The sequence below is a fragment of the Phacochoerus africanus genome, chromosome 11, assembly GCF_016906955.1.
Source record: "Phacochoerus africanus isolate WHEZ1 chromosome 11, ROS_Pafr_v1, whole genome shotgun sequence".
Classification (NCBI taxonomy): domain Eukaryota; kingdom Metazoa; phylum Chordata; class Mammalia; order Artiodactyla; family Suidae; genus Phacochoerus; species Phacochoerus africanus.
In genome coordinates this window covers 112,422,683-112,444,225 of record NC_062554.1, presented here as the reverse complement: position 1 = coordinate 112,444,225, position 21,543 = coordinate 112,422,683, and the positions used below count along the sequence as shown (strand labels likewise).

The 21,543-nt window shown below is 37.5% G+C and overlaps 1 protein-coding gene across 1 annotated transcript in view; it reads right to left on the bottom strand.

The window, feature by feature from the left end:
- The window catches only part of TPK1 (thiamin pyrophosphokinase 1), a 380,863-nt gene that overhangs the window by 164,521 nt on the left and 194,799 nt on the right, over nt 1-21,543 (bottom strand). The window contains exon 6 of the mRNA XM_047752062.1: nt 9,183-9,278. Coding sequence (XP_047608018.1) covers nt 9,183-9,278 — 96 coding nt within the window. The remainder of the gene's footprint in view (nt 1-9,182; nt 9,279-21,543) is intronic.

Genomic DNA, 21,543 nt, shown 5'->3' with positions numbered 1-21,543 from the left:
GTTAAAGTCAAAGCAGATTAGGAGTTCCCATCATGGCTCAGCAGAAACGAATCTGACTAGCACCCAGGAGGATATGGGTTTGATCCTGGGCCTCGTTCAGTGGGTTAAGGATCTGATAGTGCTGTGAGCTGTGGTGTAGGCTGCAGACATGGCTCAGGTCTCGCTGTGGCTGTGGCGTTAGGCCAGCAGCTGTAGCTCTGATTCGACTCCTAGCCTGGGAAGCTCCATATGCCATGAGTGCGGCCCTGGGGAAAAAAAAAAAAAAGTTAAAGCAAATTACTTAATAAATTTTACCAACATTTGACTAAAAAGAGCTATTCTATTCTAAAGAGGCAAGTCATAGCAACTGTGAGAGTCTTAATTATTCTGTGGTTACCTATATATCTGTTTCCTCTATTAGAGTGAAGTCTATCTGAGGTCATGGATTTGGTCACCAAATAATAGCACACTGACTTGGCAGACAGGCACTATACACAAGTTTGTTAAGCTGAGTGGCAGAAGATCCCCAGTAGCTTCCACAGCACATCTAAGGGGAGAAAGTCTGCCCTTGGACTCTGAAGTAAACTTTTGATTCATCTTGGGGAATACATTCCTCGGTGGGCACAAGGCATGCAGTGCCCCCTGCAGGATGGGGGAAGCAGGAACACACCTTCCTCTTCTTTCTCCATCAAGGCAGAGGCAGACAGCGATTACCGGGCTATCAAACTTGCCTGCTCTGGACTCTTGTCACTAAACATACAGGTCCCATTCTCACTGGTTCGCTGGGAACAAGGACATTGAAGACCTCCCCTAGGAAACATTTCAACATGCAAGGAGCACCCTGTTTAATTCAAGTTTCTGATATCAAGAGAAATCTTGTAAAATTAGAATATGTCCAAAAGAAACAATGTTAGGATGTTAACTAGACTTATAGTGGTCATCATTCCACAATTTATACAAATGTTGAATCATGTTGTACACCTGAAATTAATACTGTTGTGTGTCGATTATACCTAAATTAAAAAAAACCCACGTTTTCATTATTTAAAAAAAGGAAATGAGGAACCCATGAACCTGGGCTATAAACTTGAACCAATTTAAGAAATTCTTAGAAAATATTGTCTAATTCTAACATCATGCTATTCCATGAAATTTACTGTAAGATCAAAATATTTTATAACATATATCTTATTTATTTTTATAAAATAAATACATTAAATATACTAACACATGTATTAAATATATAAAAGAAATATAGCTATGTATAACTACATTATATATAAAAGTTTCTAAAACTAAGCAGAATTATATTAGATATAAAATATTTTATCAAATATATTTACAAAATTCAATTTTATATTCTATTTTTATATGATAAAATATATTCTATAAATATACAAATACTTTATATAAAACAAAATACAATATATTCTATAAAATATATTGGAAGATCACAAGAGCTAAGGTGCACAACAATACATAACTATTAATACCACCACTGCTGTATCATATTTTTATGAAGGACTTTATATGTGGCAGGCACTGCAGTAAGTGTTTTGCCTCATAACTCGCTGGTACATGTAGATTATTACTACTCTGACTTTACAAATGAGAGAGCTGGTCTTAAAGAACTTAAATAGCTTTCTGCAGTCATGCAACTAAAAGAATGTGAGCCTACCCTAAACATTTGAGCACCTAACTTCTAATTACAATGTGTTGGTGACTAATCCTTTGCATAATAAGCATATGCACTCTTACAATTACAGACAACAAAGAATGTGAAGAATCTGGACACATGTTCTGGGAGAATTAGTAGACAATGCTCCTAAGACGATTCTTTCACAGAGGTTATGTGCTGGCTGTGGTTGGCCAGGACGTCCTTTGGAATCTGCTTTGATGTTATTGGAAATATATTTATTGATTGGAAAGGATTTATTTGAATAACTGGGATAAAAGGAAAGATTTAAAGCAGATATCCATTTAAGAGAGAGGATATAAACTGTAGTAAGAGAATGGAGTGAAGGGAGCAAAAAGAAGACTAATAAAATAGCCAGGGTGAGAAATGATAAAGGCGTGAATTAAAGAAGTAGCAGCGAGAATGGAAAGAACCAAGTGGGCACAGGAGATCTCTGTAGAATTGAAGGAACTGTGACCAACCAGTGAGGGATGGTACAAGGAGAGTAAAATATAAAGTTACTCTCCAGTTTCTGCCAGGTGGATGGATGGCAGCGCCATTGAGTGAGGCAGAAAATAAAGAAAGAGAAAATGAGATTTTGTAAGAAAGATGATGAATTTTGGTTTACACTGAAATGAGGTTCCTCTGGCCTTCCCGTTAGTGGTTGGAAATAAAGCTCTGGAGTTCAGGATGTGAGGTATAAGTTAGAGTTAATGGCAGAGAATGATAACTGAAACCCAGAGAAACAAGGTAAAAGTCAAAGGCAGGTATGACAGAACATCAATATAAGAAGAGCCAGGGAGAAAATGAGGTGGTGATGGAGACCACAGGGGTTTGACAGGTCAGGAGGGAATGCAGAATCGACAGGGTTACTCCTTTTAAAATCAGTCCTGATAAAATTGTCTCTTTGATTGCGTCCTACCATCCCTGGGTCCCTTGAAAAACTTGGAAGGCGGAGAGGATCTGGCTGGTCACAGGGTTTAGATACCAACCAATTTCTAGCTCAGATTTTCAGGCAGGCATCGTTTTCACGTACAGTTGCTGCCAACATGCCACAGAGACTCACACTGTGAAACTTTCTGAGGAAACACTTTAAAGTTGAGAACATCCACAAAAAATTACTTTGACTGAAGTACTTGCCATTTTATTCTATATTATTAGGAGTCACAGCACAGAGAGATGACAGGAATCTATAGTTACAGCACATTTGATACAAAGAAAGTGTTTTCATCAAGTAAACTTTTTTCTTTTGAAATAACTCAAGATTTAGTAAAAAGTTGTGAAGATGGTTCAGGGAGTGTACCCTTTACCCAGTCCCCACTAATGTCAACATCTTATAAGACTGACACCGGGGTACCACTATTAACTAAACTTGACGTTATTCACATTTCACCAGTTTTTCCACTTCAGGATACAAGTAAGAATGTGACACTGCATTTAGTTCTCATGTCTCTTTCATCGCCTCTGCTCTGTGACCATTTCTCAATCTTGCCTTGTCTTTCATCACATTAAAAAATAGTATTCAGGTATTTTGTAGAATGACCTTCAATTTGGCTTCCTCTAATTTTTTTCAAAGATTAAACTAAGATTATATGTTTTAGGAAGAACATCTCAAGTGCCTTTCTCACTCTGTACCTAGAGACAGGGGCATGTGCTATTAACATGAATTATCACTGATGATGTTAATTTTGATTCCTTGATTAGAGTGGTATCTGCTAGGCTACTCTAGTGTAAAGTTAGTATTTATTCCTTTCCAGAATACATTTTTACATGTACAACAAATTTATTACATTTTGCTTTAGATGACATTGGAATCTTGCCATAGATATCAGCTTATCAGAGCAGACTACACTGAAGACACCATAGTACTTTGGAAGTTACTTCTTAGAGTATTAACATAGTTCTTTCTGTAACCTGAGAGATTAAATCTTATTATACCAATAAGTAATCAGCCCAATCAGATACAGTCAGTCTTATATTTGATTTTCAAAGCAGCAATGGATATTTAGTATGGTCATAAAAAGTCATGGGTCCATTATGAAACAATCGTGTCCACTACTGAGGATTAGTAGATAGAAAGAGTCTAAAAACTCTCCAAGATCTTCAGGTAGGTCTGACCCAAACGCCTTTCAAATGACTACTTCTGCCCTGGGTTCCTTAAGAATGGAGCCTCCATCTCCCCACAGCTCTCTTGGTCTCCTGAAAGTTAGCCCCACTGGCCTTCGAAGCCCCAAATCCTAGGGGCTCAGGTTCCTGACACAGGACCCCCAGGCTGGAGGACCCTGATGTGGGCTCATAACCCTTGCTCCTTGGGAAGAACCTCTGCAGTTGTGATTATTCTCCTGTTTGTGGGTCACCCACCTGGGGGATGAGTCCTGACTCTCATGATTCTGCCCCTCCTACTCATCTCATTGTGCTTCCTTCTTTACAGCTTTAGTTGTTTAAGATCTTTTCTGGTAGGTGCCAATCTTTTTCATTGATAGTTGTTCTAAGAATAGTTGGGATTTGGATGTGCTTCTGAGAGGAGGTGAACCTAAGGTCTTTCTACTCTGCCCTCTTGGGTTAATGGTCAATCTTACAGCCTTAACACGGAATTTTATTTGCAGTCATTAATAATTGTGTGTGTGTGTGTGTGTGTGTGTGTGTGTATCAAATTTAGGCATTCACTTATTTACATAATACTTATTCTGCATCTTGCACCATTTGATTAAAAAATTGCTTACAAAAATAATGTGGTATAAATGGGCTAAAACATATTGAGGTTTTAGCAAATAAAACTAGTATGAGTTTAAATCTACCAATACATAATTTGAAATTAATAGCAACTTTTCTGCCCAAATTTTGTCCAATATAAAAATCTGTTTAGGAGTTCCTGTTGTGGCTCAGCAGTAACGAATGTGACTAATATCCATGAGGTCGTAGGTTCGATCCCTGGCCTTGCTCAGTAGGTTAAGGATCCGGGATTGCCATGAGCTACAGTGTAGGTCTCAGACATGGTTCAGATCCTGCGGGCTGTAGCTGTGACATAGACTGGCAGCTACAGCTCTGATTCGACCCCTAGCCTGGGAACATCTATATGCCATGAGTAAGGCCCTTGAAAAAAAAAATCTGTTTAAAATATCAGAAACTTATGTAACTGAGGCTATTGCCATATAATAATAGGAAATAACCTAATCTGTATTTTAGGAGACTTATTATTCTTAGGGCCTTATAATCTAGACTTTTGGCTTCAACCTAAACAATGTACATCTTACATTTTTTTGAAACTCAGAGCAATAGCTCTTAATGTTCTCCACTGAATTCCAGGGTTTAGATCTCAAATGTATATAACAGCATCAGAAAATCTATGTGTTCTTCGAAGAGTCAGTCATATTAGATGGCATCCTGATAATGTATTATTCATGACTCAGTTACAGAAAAACAATGTGGCAACATAAAAGCAAAGCATTAAAGTCACCTATCAGAGAACCCTTTTGCAGAGGAATAAGAATGGAGGATGAGCAGGTTTAAAATAGATAAACAAATAATACATGAGATAATTTTGAGAAATCTTTTCTTTTACAATTAATCTCATGTTCTAGATAGTAAACTCCTTTAGGATAAGGACAGACCTTAATCCAAATTCTATAAAGTTCTAGTATGCTATATAGTATGGTTCCTTAACATATTAAATACTGCTTTAATTCATTTAAATTGTAATTAATAAAGTATATGCCAATAAGATCTCATGATGAAATATGGAGGCTTTGATTACCAATTCATATTGGTAACTTAGCAAGTGGGAAACCAGAAATGCATAAAAATTTTTAGGAGTTATTAGGTAGAGAAGTATAAAGGATTTTCTGATAGAATTTATGTGTATTTTTAGGAAGAAAATTTTAAAAGCCCTAATATGATCTCATTGGGGGGGTAGAAAATATGTGGAAGGGACCCTTTTATGATTTTCCTTTCTACTCTCTCTACTACTACTTTTCTATTGCTATTATATTACATCAAAGACTGTGCTATGCTCCCAACATAAAGTCAGGTAGAAGCTCACAAATATTCCACTTCATCAGATTTAACAATCAAACCACCTGTCTGAGTCTGAATGATAGCTACCTCGGATGGTTTTCATTGTGAGTAAGTAGCCTTTGGTTGATCTAACCATGCCTCTTATAACACCAAAGTAATCACACCATTCTCTGTCTAAAAGTTCTTTAGGAGTTCCCATTGTTGCTTAGCAGTAATGGACCCAACTAGTATCTGGTTAAGGATCCAGCACTAATGTGAGCTGTCGAATAGGTCACAGACATGGCTCAGATCTCACTTTGCCGTGGCTGTAATGTAGGCTGGCAGCTATAGCTCTGATTGGACCCCTAGCCTGGGAACTTCCATATGCCATGGGTAAGGCCCTGAAAAGACATTAAAAAAAAAAAAAAAGCTCTTTAAACCATCTATTGTTAGGTTCACTGAGGTATTAGCCATTCTCTCTGTGCACCATGGTACTAGTCCAACATCTTCTCCCCTTTGCCATCTCAGTCCTATTTGTTCCTTGCTCCCCACCTCATAAAAAAAAGCCTCTCCCATCACTGTGTCATGTCCTGCTCTCTTCTGTGTTCCCCACAGTGGCTGACTCAGGCCCAGTGTTCACCAAGCATCTCTTATGGGCAAAGTGTTGCTGTTCAATCATGAATAAGACGGACCTAATCCTAGTTTTGGGGGCTGCACAGTCAACCTGGGAAAAAATCTCAAGCAAAAAATTAGAAATAACACAATTATAAAAAGTGTTCAGAGTATCTTAAAGGAGGAAAGAGAGAGGCAGAGCCTAGCCCAGAGCCATGGGGGAGGAAGGTCCTTTTTGAGGATGTCAGCCATGCTCTGCCGTGGTAGTCTAGGCCAAGGAAAATATAACACATATTCAAAAAATTCTAGGCAGAGGGGGCAACGTGCAAAAACACCTTGAGGCAAAGGGTAGGAGAGAATCTGGCATAGTTTAGGAATGAGAACAAAATGGGGCACAAGTTGAGGTTGGAGAATGTGCTAGACTCAAAGCATGCCAAGCATGGAGTTGCCCCGTTCCCATTCTCCCCAGAAAGACCTCCTCAGTGGCCTGTAAGGATGGCAGCTATCACAGGCCAGGGGCAACCCCCTCATCACACAGCAGAGCATGCCACCATGCCACACTCTTCCTGTCAGCCTCTGGCCTCTGACTAGGCAATGGGGGAGCAGGAGGGTCTGGCTCTTTCTGCCCCATGCAGGAGTCCTTTCATAGGTACTATGGGACTTCAAGGCCTCTCCAAGGAGATTGAACTCAAAGCCTCTGTTACCAGATCCTTATCATCATCTGCCCATCTCATTATAATGCCCCTCCCCCATCCTGAGCAACCTGGCCTACTCCTTCCTGCCCCCACCTAGGAAAGGTATGTGACTCACTTCTCACCCCACCCATATAGTGCCCTTATCTGTTCCCAACTAACCTGCAAGTGTAGGTAAGACCGCTCTTGCCTCAACCAATCAGCAGGTTAGTGGATAGTGGATATATCACAAGACCTCTCCTGTCTCCCTGAGCTATAAAAACATACACAACCATGCACTCAAGGTTGGCTCTCCCTGATCAGCAGGAAGTCTGCTTGCTGTGTCAAGAGTGTTTCTTGCCTCAATAAACTTGTCTTCTCTTCAACTTGTTCTAAGTGTGGAAAAAGCTTTTTCCAACCCATACCCATGCCCAGAGACCAGGACAGGTACTCTTCTTGCTTCAGACCTCCCTACTGGACAGGCAAAGATTCTGTCCAGCTTGTTTCACATATCACATACACCTAATCACCCTCTTCTCCCCCATTTTGAGGCTCTCTCTGGATTTTAGTCTTGTTGAGTTTGAGGTATGATTATCTGTCATGAGATTCAATGAGTGAATACTGTGTTACAGATACTATCAATGAGATACAATGAATGAAACTCACATAACTTCAAATTTCATTCCCAGGTTTGAATATTTTCAGTGGAAATACTAGGAAAATTGAAGCAGTCATCAAGATTTACATTTTTTTTTTCCTAACAAACTCAACATCAGCTATGTCTGGATGAAGCAGATAATTCAATAGGTTGTTTTCCATTTTTGTTAAACAAATAAATATATAAATACAATAACTGATTGCTGGAAACAGCACATTTGGGAAAGTTTAAGCTACAACAGAGATAAGAAATGTTCACTCCATTACTATTGTTGAATTTTCCCAGTGAGTTTTCTAATTTTGATAGTTAACAAGGCTTTTCTTCAAAGAGAGAAAAGGATCTACTGCCTCAAGTTAATAAATATATGCTAGAATAAATTGTTCATGAACTTCTATAAGGAAAGAAGTTAGGGTTGCTTCTTCAACGCCTGTGCCATCCTGCCACGTGTATTACCCGTGACCGTATGATCATGTGAATGGACCCCATTCCCTGCTCCCATCCAAGATAATCAGGTTACTCTCAAAGAGTTTGCAATGCTTTGCCAAAACCAATGGAGAGATCTCAGGACTTAAGTCTCATGATACTAGGAAGTGATTCCCTTGCCTGTTAATCCCTCTTGATGGGAAGGCATAAAAAAGTTGCTTCAGACATCCACTGGAGACAGTCAAGGAAACCAGACTGAAGATAAAGTCTACATAGCAGAGCCACGACAAAGAAAGAGGCAAGATAGGAGATCTGCCTGAGCTATTTCACTGGATTACTGAGCAAAGGGTAAAACAAACCTCCTGTTACTTGTCCTGTGAAAACCCCTATAACGGGCCTACTTCTCTTAGTTTGAAATGACACATTTCATCTTGTGCCTAGGCTTACCTTCCTCCCCTTCCCAGGAAAACAATGGTCAATTGTCATTCAATGCTTCAGGTTTAATTCTGTTGATCTTCACTAAACAGATTTTTAAAAGTTTACATACTATTTCAATAAGTATCAAAAATATAGAGTAAATTACAAATGTGTGCCTTAGCTAACTGATGTGATTAAACACTTGGATGCTAGGCGAAAATCATTAACACCTTGTAGAGCACAGACTTGCAAAGCAGCAGATTCTTCTTTGATTTTAAAAAAAAAAGTTGATACTATTTTATTTGTTGACTAAGAGTTTGCAATGATGGCCAAATCTAGGTCACATTTGTTTGTCCTGTCTACAGGCTATATACACACACATAAAATACATGCATACACACACACACACACACACACACACACACACACACCCCCTACCTCTGCATAACAACCAACCTGAGATGGAAAGCAGCTATTCCCTGAGAATTAGCTGAAAGTTTTGACTGCTTTTTAGAAAGTCCCCTTCATCCCTTTGGGGACTGCACCACTATAAAGTACCAGAATCTGTGACCTCTGATTTAAATGCACACAGTTTGGGCAACTACATACAGATTTATTCAATATACTGAAAAAACCTGACAAGGGAATCCAACTAATCAGCATGAAAGCAAGTAAAGATTTCAGATGAGTAAAAGCAGGGTATTTCACATCTTTGGTGTAAGACCCTTAACCACCAAATAGGTGCCTATTTTACCTGTAGGTCTTTTTCTTCTAGCTTCTTTTGGAGCACTTCAAGGCACTTGGTAAAGTCAGTATGGTCTTGATCAGGAGTTGAAATAAATTCACATCCCTGTGTTAAATAAGATAAAAAAGCTGGAATAAGTAATGATGTCAGGCTATGAACAAGATCAAGAGCTATAAAGAGAATGAATCAGTAGACATATCCTGTTAGGCCTGTATTATACCTTGATCATTAGAATCATTATCATTATATTTTTTTAATTTCACATAACAGGACACCTCAGGAAAGATGTTAGACTATCATAATAATGATCTGATTATGACAATCATTTTACCCCAAAAAGTACAGATTAGACTACATTAATGGTCTTTTAAAAAATCACTGCTGTGATGACATTCAAGATTAAGGACTCAGGCACAAGTATAATAAAATCAATTCACAGTGAAATACCTGAAATTAAAATGAAACTATTTCTAAAAGACTTTGAATGTCTTTGAGCAGACCTCCTAAATTTATTTACACAAATGGAAAAACTAATATTGTGCTAATGATAAACTACATTTTAAGTACAATCAAGTTAGCTGTCTTATAAAATCCCTTTATAGCAATCTTTTTTGGTTCCCCATGTAAAAAGAAGCAGGAAGAGTTATGCATGTATAAATATGTCTTTTTGGATTATCTTTTGGACATAATCAAGTGACTTATAACAACAGATAAGCTGTACAACCTGCTGAAAAACACTGAAATATATTTGTAAGCATGATGCTACAAAAATGCCAGCTTGTTGGCACTAGCGAACTGAGATGGCTCCAGGAACAATATTTTTAAAATGATACCTTTTCCTCCAATGTCTTACAGAAGCAAAGGTATGAAAAACCAGAGGATGATGGTACTTCAGACTTCTTAATTCAGGAATAAAACAATGCGAGGTCTCTGACAAACAGCTGAGTAAGGCAAAGTTAACTATAATCTAGTATATAAAGTTGCCATTCAAAGAGTTTTCAAGGATACAAAACACCCATACTGCCTCTTAAATTATTTCAAGAACCACTCTCGGTAGATTTAAAGGTTCTTCTTTAACTTCAAGGCCTCTTTAAATGTGTCACACTCAACCTGTGCTTCATTCATTTATGACTGTCCTACAATATAGTGACCAATGAAAAAATTAAGTTCTTATCATTCAGAAATATGTGATGCCCTAAAAGATATATGTCATCTTTACAAGATCATTGACATACACTTTCCTGACCCTAAAAGAACACTGAAATTTACTACCATGCCCAAGCAAGGAAATAAAGAAGTTGATTCATCTTAGGCTAACACTCCTCAGAATGAAGATACAAGAATATGCCAGAGCATACGGGGACATTATCAGGACTGAGGACATTATATTGTTACCAAACCAAAAAACACTATACTGAAAGTTCCTTGAGGACAGGAATTATGTTTTACTCATTCCTGTTTCTAGTGCCCAGCCACACAGTCTGCTACATGGTAAATGTTCAATAAATAATATTCCTGAGAAATAAAAATGTATGCTGGCAAAGGGATAGGACAGTGCAGCATCTTATTGCTAAATATAGCATATACTACTAAGAGAAATTATCTCCCTCTTTTAAGTACTGATAGTAGAAACAGCTACTCCAACAAAAAGAAATAATTACAAGGGCAAAGAGAAATAGCAATGCAAGATGACTAATACATCATCACCTCCTTCACAGTTTTTTTTTTTTTTACAGAATAAACACAGATCCATAGGAGAAATTATAGCTAAAGAGAATCCAAGAAATAATCTATCTAATCCACTATAATATTTATAGATTAAGAAAGTAAAAAAGGTTTAATTGACTTGATAACAACTGGAGGGTTAAATTGTAATTAGCAACAAGTTACATCTAGAAATCCAATTTCTTTACTCCCACAAAGTAGGAACAAATTTGGAGATATCTGATAGAACAAAGTCATATAACATTATGACAGCTCTAAGGCTGGCTCCAGAGAATGACATTACCAAAAATTAAAAAAAAAAAAAATGGAACTTGAACTATAAGCAAGGCTTCTTGAATAATATCTTACTTCACTTCAATTTAAGGTGGACACACAGAAAAAGCTTAAATCAGGACATGGAGACAGAGTACCAGCACTGAAAAATTCAGGCAGCATCTAAACCAAGAACTAGAAAGTCTAACTGAGGCATTTATCAGCCATCCACAGCTTCTTAGAATTTTCACCAGTTTAAATGATCCTAATCTCATCACAGACTGAGAATGAATTCACTGGGAATAGAAACAGTTCCAAAGGCCTTCGCAGGGCAGTTTTCAACACCTAGAAAGGAAACCTGCAAAAAAAAAAGTATTGACCAAAGTGCAATACTGCAACAGAACTTTGGCCAAGTGCAACAGACCTTTGGTGAAGTAAAGATGTTTTCTCACGGTTTTCTAGGTCTCATGGTAACATAATAAGAGCTAGAAAAGGATAAATATAAAACTAAAGATGAGAGACTATCAAAGCTCCTGCAAACAAGGAAAAATGTAGACGTGCTATTCTTATATCTATTTATAGTTATTGATAATATAGAATAAGATTCAATTTCCTAGACTTACAAACACTGGGAACAGTGAAGAATTTTACTGGACTTGATGTTTAAAAGAAACCAAATGAACCTTCACATTTACTATCTATGGACCCAGAAGATTTAAAGATATGAGATGTGGCCAATTCATTTACTTATTTTCTTTTTATGGCTGCACCTGCAGCATATGGAAGTTCCCGAGCTGGGGGTCAAACTGGAGCTTCAGCTGCCAGCCTTGGCCACAGTCACAGCAACACTGGATCTGAGCCCCATCTATGACCTGCACCACAGCTTGCAGCAACACCAGATCCTTAACCCACTGAATGAGGCCAGGGATCAAACCCGTATCCTCACAGAGACATCAGGTCCTAAACCCACTGAGCCACAATAGGAACTCGAGATTTGTCCAATTTAAAAAATATCACTTTCTAAGAAACAGTTTCCAATATTAGCTTCCTAATAGATACATGTATATGAACTACAAAATCCCATTATGACTTTGGGGCTAAGATACATTTTCCAACATAGAGCCAACTGCAATACACTGCAGCAAGAGATACCTACCCAGAAAAAAAATTTAAAAATCAATGATTGTATTAGCTTTTCCTCAGTAAAGGTGTAAATGAAGAACAAAATCTTACAATGTTAAGAATTGTACCACAATAGAAAATATGTAAGAGTAAACTGAAGTAATTCACAATGATCAATGATATATTATGAATTCATATTAAAATGATAGATGCCCTAAGGCTTAGGAAAACAAAATTTTAAAGCAAGTATTAAAGGTACAGAGAGATGTAGAAAGTTACCAATAAGTAAATTAATCCTAGTTTAACTTGATACTTTATTAGATCTGAAGAGTCTGAAGATTGAAAAGAAGCAAATCAACCTAAAAAAGATAGCAGCAGTACTTTACATATGACACAATGTACTCATGGAGGAAATTAACCAAAGTCGACGGAATCTCATTCCCTGGAAACTGACTTCCGCATTTCAGTTACTAGGACAATTCCAACACTTACCAAGCAATCAATACAAGTTTAAAGGAAAGACGTTCCCTCATGGCCCAGTGGTTAGGGATCCAGCATTGTTACTGCTGTGACACTGCTGTGGTGCGGGTTTGATCCCTGGCCCGGGAAGTTCCACAGGTCGTAGACATGCCTCCACCACCTGCCCAAAAAAAGTAAGTTTGATGGATAGACAGACAAATGATGAAAAGATTTAAAACCATTTATCTCCTTATGAGACTAAAAGCAACATCAATGTTATATTTTCAGGTATTATGCTCTCTGCTGCCATTAGGAAATTAGATAATTTTGTTTTAGGGCATGATCAATACAGCTTCTTAAAAGGGTGACAAATATTAATACTTCATATGCAATTACATAAATTAAAATGTAATAATACATTAATAAAGTTAACATCCAATCAGGGAAAGTGAAATACAAATGCAACAGTATAAAGTACTACATAAATTACAGTGTTTTTGAATGACTCATAATTTTTTTCATAATAGAAAGACAAATGTTAAGGAAACAATCTGATACCAGAAACTTTATAAAAATTTAGCAATAAACAGTTTTCAGAACATGCTCTGGAATGGAAATAGTTCTAGTTAATTTTCAATACCGCCAGCATATAAAACTATGTAAACACAAAAATACAGCTTGCAATTTATTATCCTAATAACAATAAAAGCACAAGACACCTAAAACAGGATGGGTTTAGAGTTCCTGTCGTGGCTCAGCAGAAACAAACCCAACTATTATTCATGAGGATATGGGTTCAATCCCTGGCCTTGCTCAGTGGGTTAAGGAGTTGCCATGAGCTGTGGTGTAGGTTGCAGATACAGTGGGATCCCACATTCCTGTGGGTGTGGTGTAGGCCAGCAGATTTAGCTCCATTTCAACCCCTAGCCTGGGAACTTCCATATGCCGTGGTTGTGGCCCTTAAATGCAAAAAAAAAAAAAGACAGGTTTAGGTTCAGTGTGGTATACCAACACATATTGTAAAAAGAAAAAAGGCTCAAATAAGGATTATGGTAAATGCTTAGATTAACCAAATGATTTTACAAATGATTTTATTAAAATCACTACTACCTTATGAGTATCTAAATATTTTATCATTTAACAAATGATGGTGAGTTCCCATTGTGGCGCAGTGGAAACGAATCCGACTGGTAGCCATGAGGTTTCGGGTTTGATCTCTGGCCTCACTCGGTGGATTAAGAATCTGGCACTGCCGTGAGCTGTACTATAGGTTGCAGACACAGCTTGGATCCTGTGTTACTGTGGCTGTGGTATAGGCCAGCAGCTGTAACTCTGATTCAGTCCCTAGCCTGGGAACCTCCAAATGCTATGGGTGCAGCCCTAAAAAGCAAAACAAACAAACAAACCAAAAAACCCCACAAATGAGTGTATTATTATGTAAATTTATTAATCTAACTTACTACTTAAAAATCAAAATAACCTTTAAACTGTAAGCTCCATGAAGGACTCACTACATCCCTTTGTTCACTTCTGCATTCACAGTACAAGAACCCATCTCAGGTACATGGCAAGTAGGAAGCACTCAATAATGAATAAAGTCACTTATAAGAGCCTGAGATAAATTATCATTCTAGACCAAGGATTAGCAAAGTTCTTCTATAAGAGGTCAAATGTTACTCTTTCATATACTGCAAGCCATAAGGCCTCTGTCTCAACTACTCAGCTCTGTCCTAGCATCATGAAAGCATCTAGGAACAAAAAATAATACATAAATGGGAATGGCTATGTTCCAATAGAACTGAAATCTGAATTTCACATAATTTTCATGTGTCATGAAATGGTTTTCCTCTTTTGATTTTTTCTAACCATTTGATACTATGAAAACCATTCTTAGGTTACCAGCTCTACAAAAACAGACAGCAGACCAGATTTGACTTATGGGTTGAGTTCATCAACCAATCTTATTCTAGACCTACAAATGGTGATTTTTAACCACCAAACTCTATACATGTATAAGGAACTTAATATGAGGGAAATTTTTCAGGCCTTGAAAGAAATCTGCCTGAGCCTCACAGCCCTCATCTGTCATGGAACTAATATGTAAACTAAATCTGCTGTCCAGATGTCCGGTGACAGTGCCCAGAAAGTACTGGGCACAGCGATAAACCCAGAGAAACACTCAGCTCAGCACTTCCAAAGAATTTCTAGAAGCATCAGATGCTACAGTCACAGTGCCTCACATCAGAGATTACTAGAGTAAGCAAATACTGAACCTTGTGCAAAGGCTTCTAAAAATATTTTTGAATTTACTGACAACTTGTAAGAAATTATTAAAAGACAATGAGTGTCAATAATCAACCCAATTTTAAAAAATCAATACAAAAGCCATTAGGCTGCCATTCTAGATTATTTAATTTACCATTTGCCAATACCTTAACTAATGTAGGTTAATGAGTTTTTACATTTAACACACATAACACCAATCAGGTTATACCATGCTGACACCTTTAAAATCCCCTAATAGGAAAGGAAACAAATCCTTTGGAAAAAACTATAAAACATACCAATTGTTATTTCATGCACTGTATCTAGAGAGAGACTTGGCCTCATTAAAACAAGAAGCAAATCTAATGAAGGCATCCCCAAATTTGCTATTAGCTTATTATTAGCTTATTCATTTTAGGTGAAGTCACTAGTGCCCATCTAACGAAGGCATCCCCAAACTTGCTATTAGCTTATTTATTTTAGGTGAAGTCACTAGTGCCCATCTATTTAGGACAAGAAAGGACTTGGGCAAATTATCCTGCAAAAATTTTATAGGACTCTGAGACAACTACTGTAACTTTATAGACTGCATTTATAAGATTAAGAATTCACAAGTGTTATTCCCTCCTAGGTACTATTCATTACAATTCTGAAAATTTATTTGGAGTGATGGGCATATAGCCTCTCACCCAGCATAATTAAATAAAATATGCATGTAGAGTTACAAAATCTAAACTGCTTTTCATAAATTAAGATTTTTTTCTAATATATAATTCTCTGAAAAATCAGATAACCTCAGAAGTATCTTCAAATTAGAATCCTAAAGTTGTGATCTATTGATAATAAACAGCCTTCCTCACTAAATCAATAATAACTAGGAAGTTCCCACTGTGGCTCAGAGGTAATGAACCCGACTAGTATCTTTGAGGAGACAGGTTTGATGCCTGGCCTCTCTCAGTGTGTTAAGGATCTGGCATTGCTGTGAGCTGTGGTATAGGTCGCAGACATGGCTTGGATCTGGGGTTGTTGAACTTTGGGTATTTTGGGAGGTTTAAACAGAAAAATGCCTTTGTAGTTTATACTAAACCTTTACTTAGTTGGTTTTACCCCATTTTAAATCCTGAAAATTCTCTAGTTTTAGGCAGATATGAACCCCTGCCTGATTCCAGGCTGCTTCTACCATAGCCCAGGGGTTGGAGCTTCAGAGCACCCACAGACATTTAGCTTCCCTCTTCCTGCCTTTTTCTATTTCCCCAACTCCTTACATTGTCACTGTATTTATCATTATATTTATGATGCAGTTCAATTTTTTCCCTATTAAACCTATCATTCTGCTGAAAATTTCTGTGTATAAGTGTTTATTTCTGATTATTTTCTAAGAGTTGAATTCTAGGAGTGCAATTATTAGGAAAACTATAAGAACATTTTTTTATGACTCTAGATAGACCTGGCCAGAGTGCTTTCCAGGAAGGCTGTAAAAATGAATATTTCTACCAGTAGTACAGGAGGTGAAGAGCTTCTTCTTTTAAAATATAAGTAACAGTATGAAAAATAATTCATCATTCATTTCTTACTGTGACTTTATTTGCTTGCTGTACTTGCTTCTAAATAGCAAACGGATATTTCATTAAGGGAAAGATGACTTTCATTTGAGAGAAAAGGAAAATGTAATTTTAGAGGTGAAGCAGGGCTGGGACTGGAAGTGGTTTATCCAATTGAGAATGAAAGAGCTAAAGGACAGTATGAAGAAACAGACACTTCTGGGAAGGGAAATAGGTATCAGTCAAGGGTAAAGAAAAGACAGCAAGAAGATATCAACAATCATTTTTCAAGCTGGCTCTGAAAACATGAAATATAGTTTATCATACCATCACAAGTAGATATGTTTTTTCAAAATAATCAACAATAAAAAGAACTTTATTGGGTCTTAAAATTCTAGCTTCCTCACACTTTTATTTTCCTCTATTCATTGCTGAAGCAGCCTTTCTTCTTATACGTAAGCATGACAAACACTCAAAAATATTCTGAGAGGTACACTCAAGAGTCCTCCCCCAAAATGAACTTATTAGTACCATTTTTACTAATGAGGATCCATAATCTTTCATTAAATTGAATTGACGAGAACTCTGTAATAAGAAACTGCTTGCCAGATTAAAAGCTCAGCAGGCATAAAGAAAAATGACTTATACTCTGAATAATCAAAGACAGAGATCTAAAATTAGCCCAAACTTTTCTCAAATTTGCTAAGAAGGGGAGTAGTTACATAAAGCAAATTGAAATCTAAATGATCTACGTTCCTTGACACAGGTATCAAAATTGTCTTTTTACCCTGTAGAGATGTAATCACAAAGTAACAATTTTCCACTTTCATCTTTATTATATAAAGCATACTGTGGTAGATTGCTACTTCAGTTTTATTTACCAGACTTCTAAAAACAGGTCTACTTTTCAAACTAAAAAGTTTTTTAAAATTATCAAATGACAGCCAGCAAGTAACAATTTCATCAGCAAGAATGTCACATGATTAAATTCTTTAAAAAAAAAAAAACAAAACCTCTAAGTAACAGGTTGCCTAATATAATGCAGTGTTCTCTTTTGGATTTTCTAGATGGTGTATAAAAGAAATGAATAAATGTAATTTAACCTTGTAGCAATTCTCCATTCAATTCCAAACATAAAGAGACATTCTAATCTGGTGAAATCTTCACTGCCCTGGATGTTGTAAAATAACTTTTCCTTTCAACATGGCATTGAATGAAAACTTTAAGCATTTCAAACAAGAAAGTCACCACTCCTATTAAGAGGAATCAAAAGTCATTTTAAAACAGCACAAGGTCGTAAATGATGGCTTTCTTCCTAGAAGCAGAGCCAGCATTCCCAGTGGAAGAGGGTGCCCAAAAGATTTAACCCAGCAAGCTTGAGAATGCTATCTTTAATTCTCTACCTGAGAATTCAAATGGTAGACAGTTCCCCAAGCTAATAAACAGCTGTCCCCAACAGTGGCCCACTGTGCCTAAATTATTTGTACAGTGTGGTTTATGCTGAACATCTCCTTTTTTTTTTAACCTTCTGGGAGTCCAGAATTTTGATATATGCTATGTGGAGGGTGTGGGGGCTTACACATGGATGCCCCCAGTAAGATTTTGGACACTGTGTCTCAAATGAGCTTCCCTGGTGACAAGACTTCACATCTGTTACCATATGATTAAGCACACCCTATGTGACTCCATCAGGAAAGGACTCTTGGAACTGGCAACTCATGTCACCAGAATTTTCCCCCAGGTGCCTTCTCCCTTTGCTGATTCTGCTTTCCAGCCTCCTGCTGTAATAAATCCTAGCTGTGCATATGACTCTGTGCCGAGTCTTACAAGTCCTCTAGGGAACTATAAAACTTGAAGATGATCTTAGGGACCCTGAAAACAAGCAGCTAGGGAGATTCTTCCTCTATTTGGATGCTTGAGTAAACTTCTATTTGACAATATTCCTGTGAGCATCAAGACCCAGAGACCTGTTCTTCATCCAGGTGCCTCTCCTTCACACCCACTACAAGTATGCCAAGGATAGAATTAGTCTCCCCTGGGGCACTCTGCCAAGTCTTCCTAGGAAAGCCGGGATGTTGGTGAGGAAGGAACAGAAGCACTGAAGGTGGCTTGGTATTGTTGCTCAATAATGAGAACTAAGTAGAAATAGGAAAGGAAAACTGAACACTCACAAAACAAAGGAGAATGCAGGATTTCCTCACCTGGTCCTCATTTTCTTTGAGGAAACCCCCCTCTTCCAACCAGAGGATTATGGTGAAATGGCTAGAAAAGAGCATGGGTTCTGAGGGCCGAATGCCTGTTCAGATCCCACTTCAACCGTTTCCTAGCTGTGCGAGCTTAGGCAGGCTTCCATATTAACCTGTAAAATGCAGGTAACAGTTCTAACCTAATAAAGTTTGTTGCAAGGATTGAATAAGTTTATAAATGAAAGTGCATATGAAAGTAGCATATTGTAAGCTCTTTAATTGTGGGCTATTGTTATTTTCGAGGTTGTATTGATTATTTTCTCTTATCAAGTTTTAAAAGTAGAGAAACAGTAGAACAAACTTATAAGCATCTAAATATATTTTTGAAACCAAAATATTACATTAAATGTTAATGGATAAAGGGTAGGTTTTCAGTGGTCTCATTTGAGAAGTACTAAGGTAAACAAATTTAAAATTTCAGCAGACTTACTTTAAATGATACTGTGCATAGTGCATTTCTAAGAGAGACCTAAAGAATATCAAATTTCACTTTTTTTTTTTTGTCTTTTTAGGGAATCACCTGAAGCATATGTAAGTTCTCAGGATAGGGGTTGAATCAGAGCTATAGCTGCCAACCTATGCCACAGCCACAGCCATGACAGATCTGAGACACCTCTGTGACCTACACCACAGTTCACTGTAATGCTGGATCCTTAACCCACTGAGCGAGGGCAGGAATCGAACCCGTGTCCTCATGGATACTACTCAGGTTCGTTACTGCTGAGCCACAATGGGAACTCCTTCACAAACTCTTGATCATGGAAATCTTTGTTATACCAAGTATCCTGTGGCACTTGGTGTAAATTTTTTTATACCAAGTATGTAAAAGAAGGATTAGACATCTGCATCATATAAATTTTCACGAGAACTTACTAGGGATCCCAGAACAAATGACCAAGGCTTCGGGTTGCAAATCACGTATTAACAAGGGATAAGGAGGAAAATTATGATAAAACTGTTTAGATCAGGCTCTGCAAGAAATGAACAAAGGAAGGAAAACCCAATAGCAATAGGTGGGGATACCCAAGAGGATAGTGAGGGAGCAGGATGGATGAGTAGGGAGTTCCGTGAGTCAAATGAATGAGGGAAGAGAAACAGTCTGAGTGGCCCCAGAGATTAGAGAGTGAGAGAAGAGGCAGGCAGAGCCCAGGAGTCACATGTTAGCTGCTTGAGAGTTCTCAAAAATATAAAGGACCTGGATTCCCCCTTTTTAAATACCTTAAGTATTTAAACAAATTCAGACAAAACAGCCTTTGAAAAATAGAGACAATCTGAAAGGACTATGATTGAGGAAAGCATAAGAATTAAGGTGCATTCAAGAGACAGTTTCCGGTAGTGTCCCCTGCCTGTCTCATCATTCCCCTACTGAGATGCTAATAAGGGTAAGCCAACCAGTTTTGAGAGTATAAAGTAAAGAACCTGTCACTCAGCTGTCAAGGGAAACTGCCTGTCTGTAATTCTCTTAACAAAGCCTTTATAGCTCAGCATATGTTAATTAGTCTTCCTGCTTAAGCCTAAGAATTTGCTATACTCAGGGGATTTTGATTTATTTTGTTGTTTTATTTTAAAAAATATACCAATAAGTGGAGATGAGCTTTATATACCTACACAGTTCCTCTGCTTGGCATAATAGTCAAACTTGCTGATGTTATACAATTTCTCACAGTCCAGTTTGCCATTTTCTCTAAATTAGTTAATTCTGCCATATCTAAAAGTTGTTGTCATATGGCTGGGCAGAACTGAGGAAGAGACACAGCTAAAAGTACAAAATAATCAGATTCATGAAGACTAAAAATGTCAGTGAATTTTCTGTTAAATTTATACAGAATTGAAGCAAGGCCTTGTCAAACTCGAAAGGAAATCATAATTGATTTTGATAACTGAATCAAATCTAGGTTCATCACTTGTAAGCTTACAGAAATTACAAATCTTTTAAAAATCGATGTTACTGGGGATAGTTATTAAAAAGCTCTTAAGTAGACAATTTTGCAACATAAAATATTACCCCTTTACATTAAAATCTTCTTTATAGCACCTCTGTTGCCGAAATTTGGCCCTCTGTCTGCTAGTGCCGAATTGAAACTCAGAGACAGAGTTTTGGGTAAAGGAGAAAAACATAGCTTTATTGTTTTGCCAAGCAGAGTTGTGTCACAGCAGGCTAATGCCTTAAAGACTGTGTTCCCGCCCCCCTTAGAAAGAATGGCAAGGAGTTTTACAGTAAAAAGAAGAAAAACAGGTTTTCAGATAGAAGTCAGGATTGGGACAAACATCCATTCTTCTTTCTTTTGGGGGAATCCTACTCATCAAAGCTGGATTCAGGAGATCTGGGTAAGTTCACAATGGTGGTCTTCTGGGTCATTGCTTAGAGTAACAGTTACTTGCAAAAAGGGCATATTGATCAGAGATTAGAACAAACCAGGGAAGTTCCTGAAAAACATCATGCTAATAATCTTTAACCCACAGGCAATTGTGCTCAGGGTGCTTAATCTTAGCTTACCGGTGATCGGGTCTAGGTGCAATTAAGTCAGGGAGAAGGATAAGGAAGGACTCCAAGCTGTTCAATTTTAAAGTATTCCTTTCTAAAAGAAGCATAAGGAATACAACTTTTCTGTTAAGTGTATAAAATGCCTATATTATTATGTGTATTTTTTGAGAGGGAACCAGGATCCTGCCTCAAAGCTGTACTATTGTTGATGAATGTTCCTCCCTTCCCTGATCAACAACTGTCTGAATCTGTTCTTGGGAACTCAGGGAAGGTCA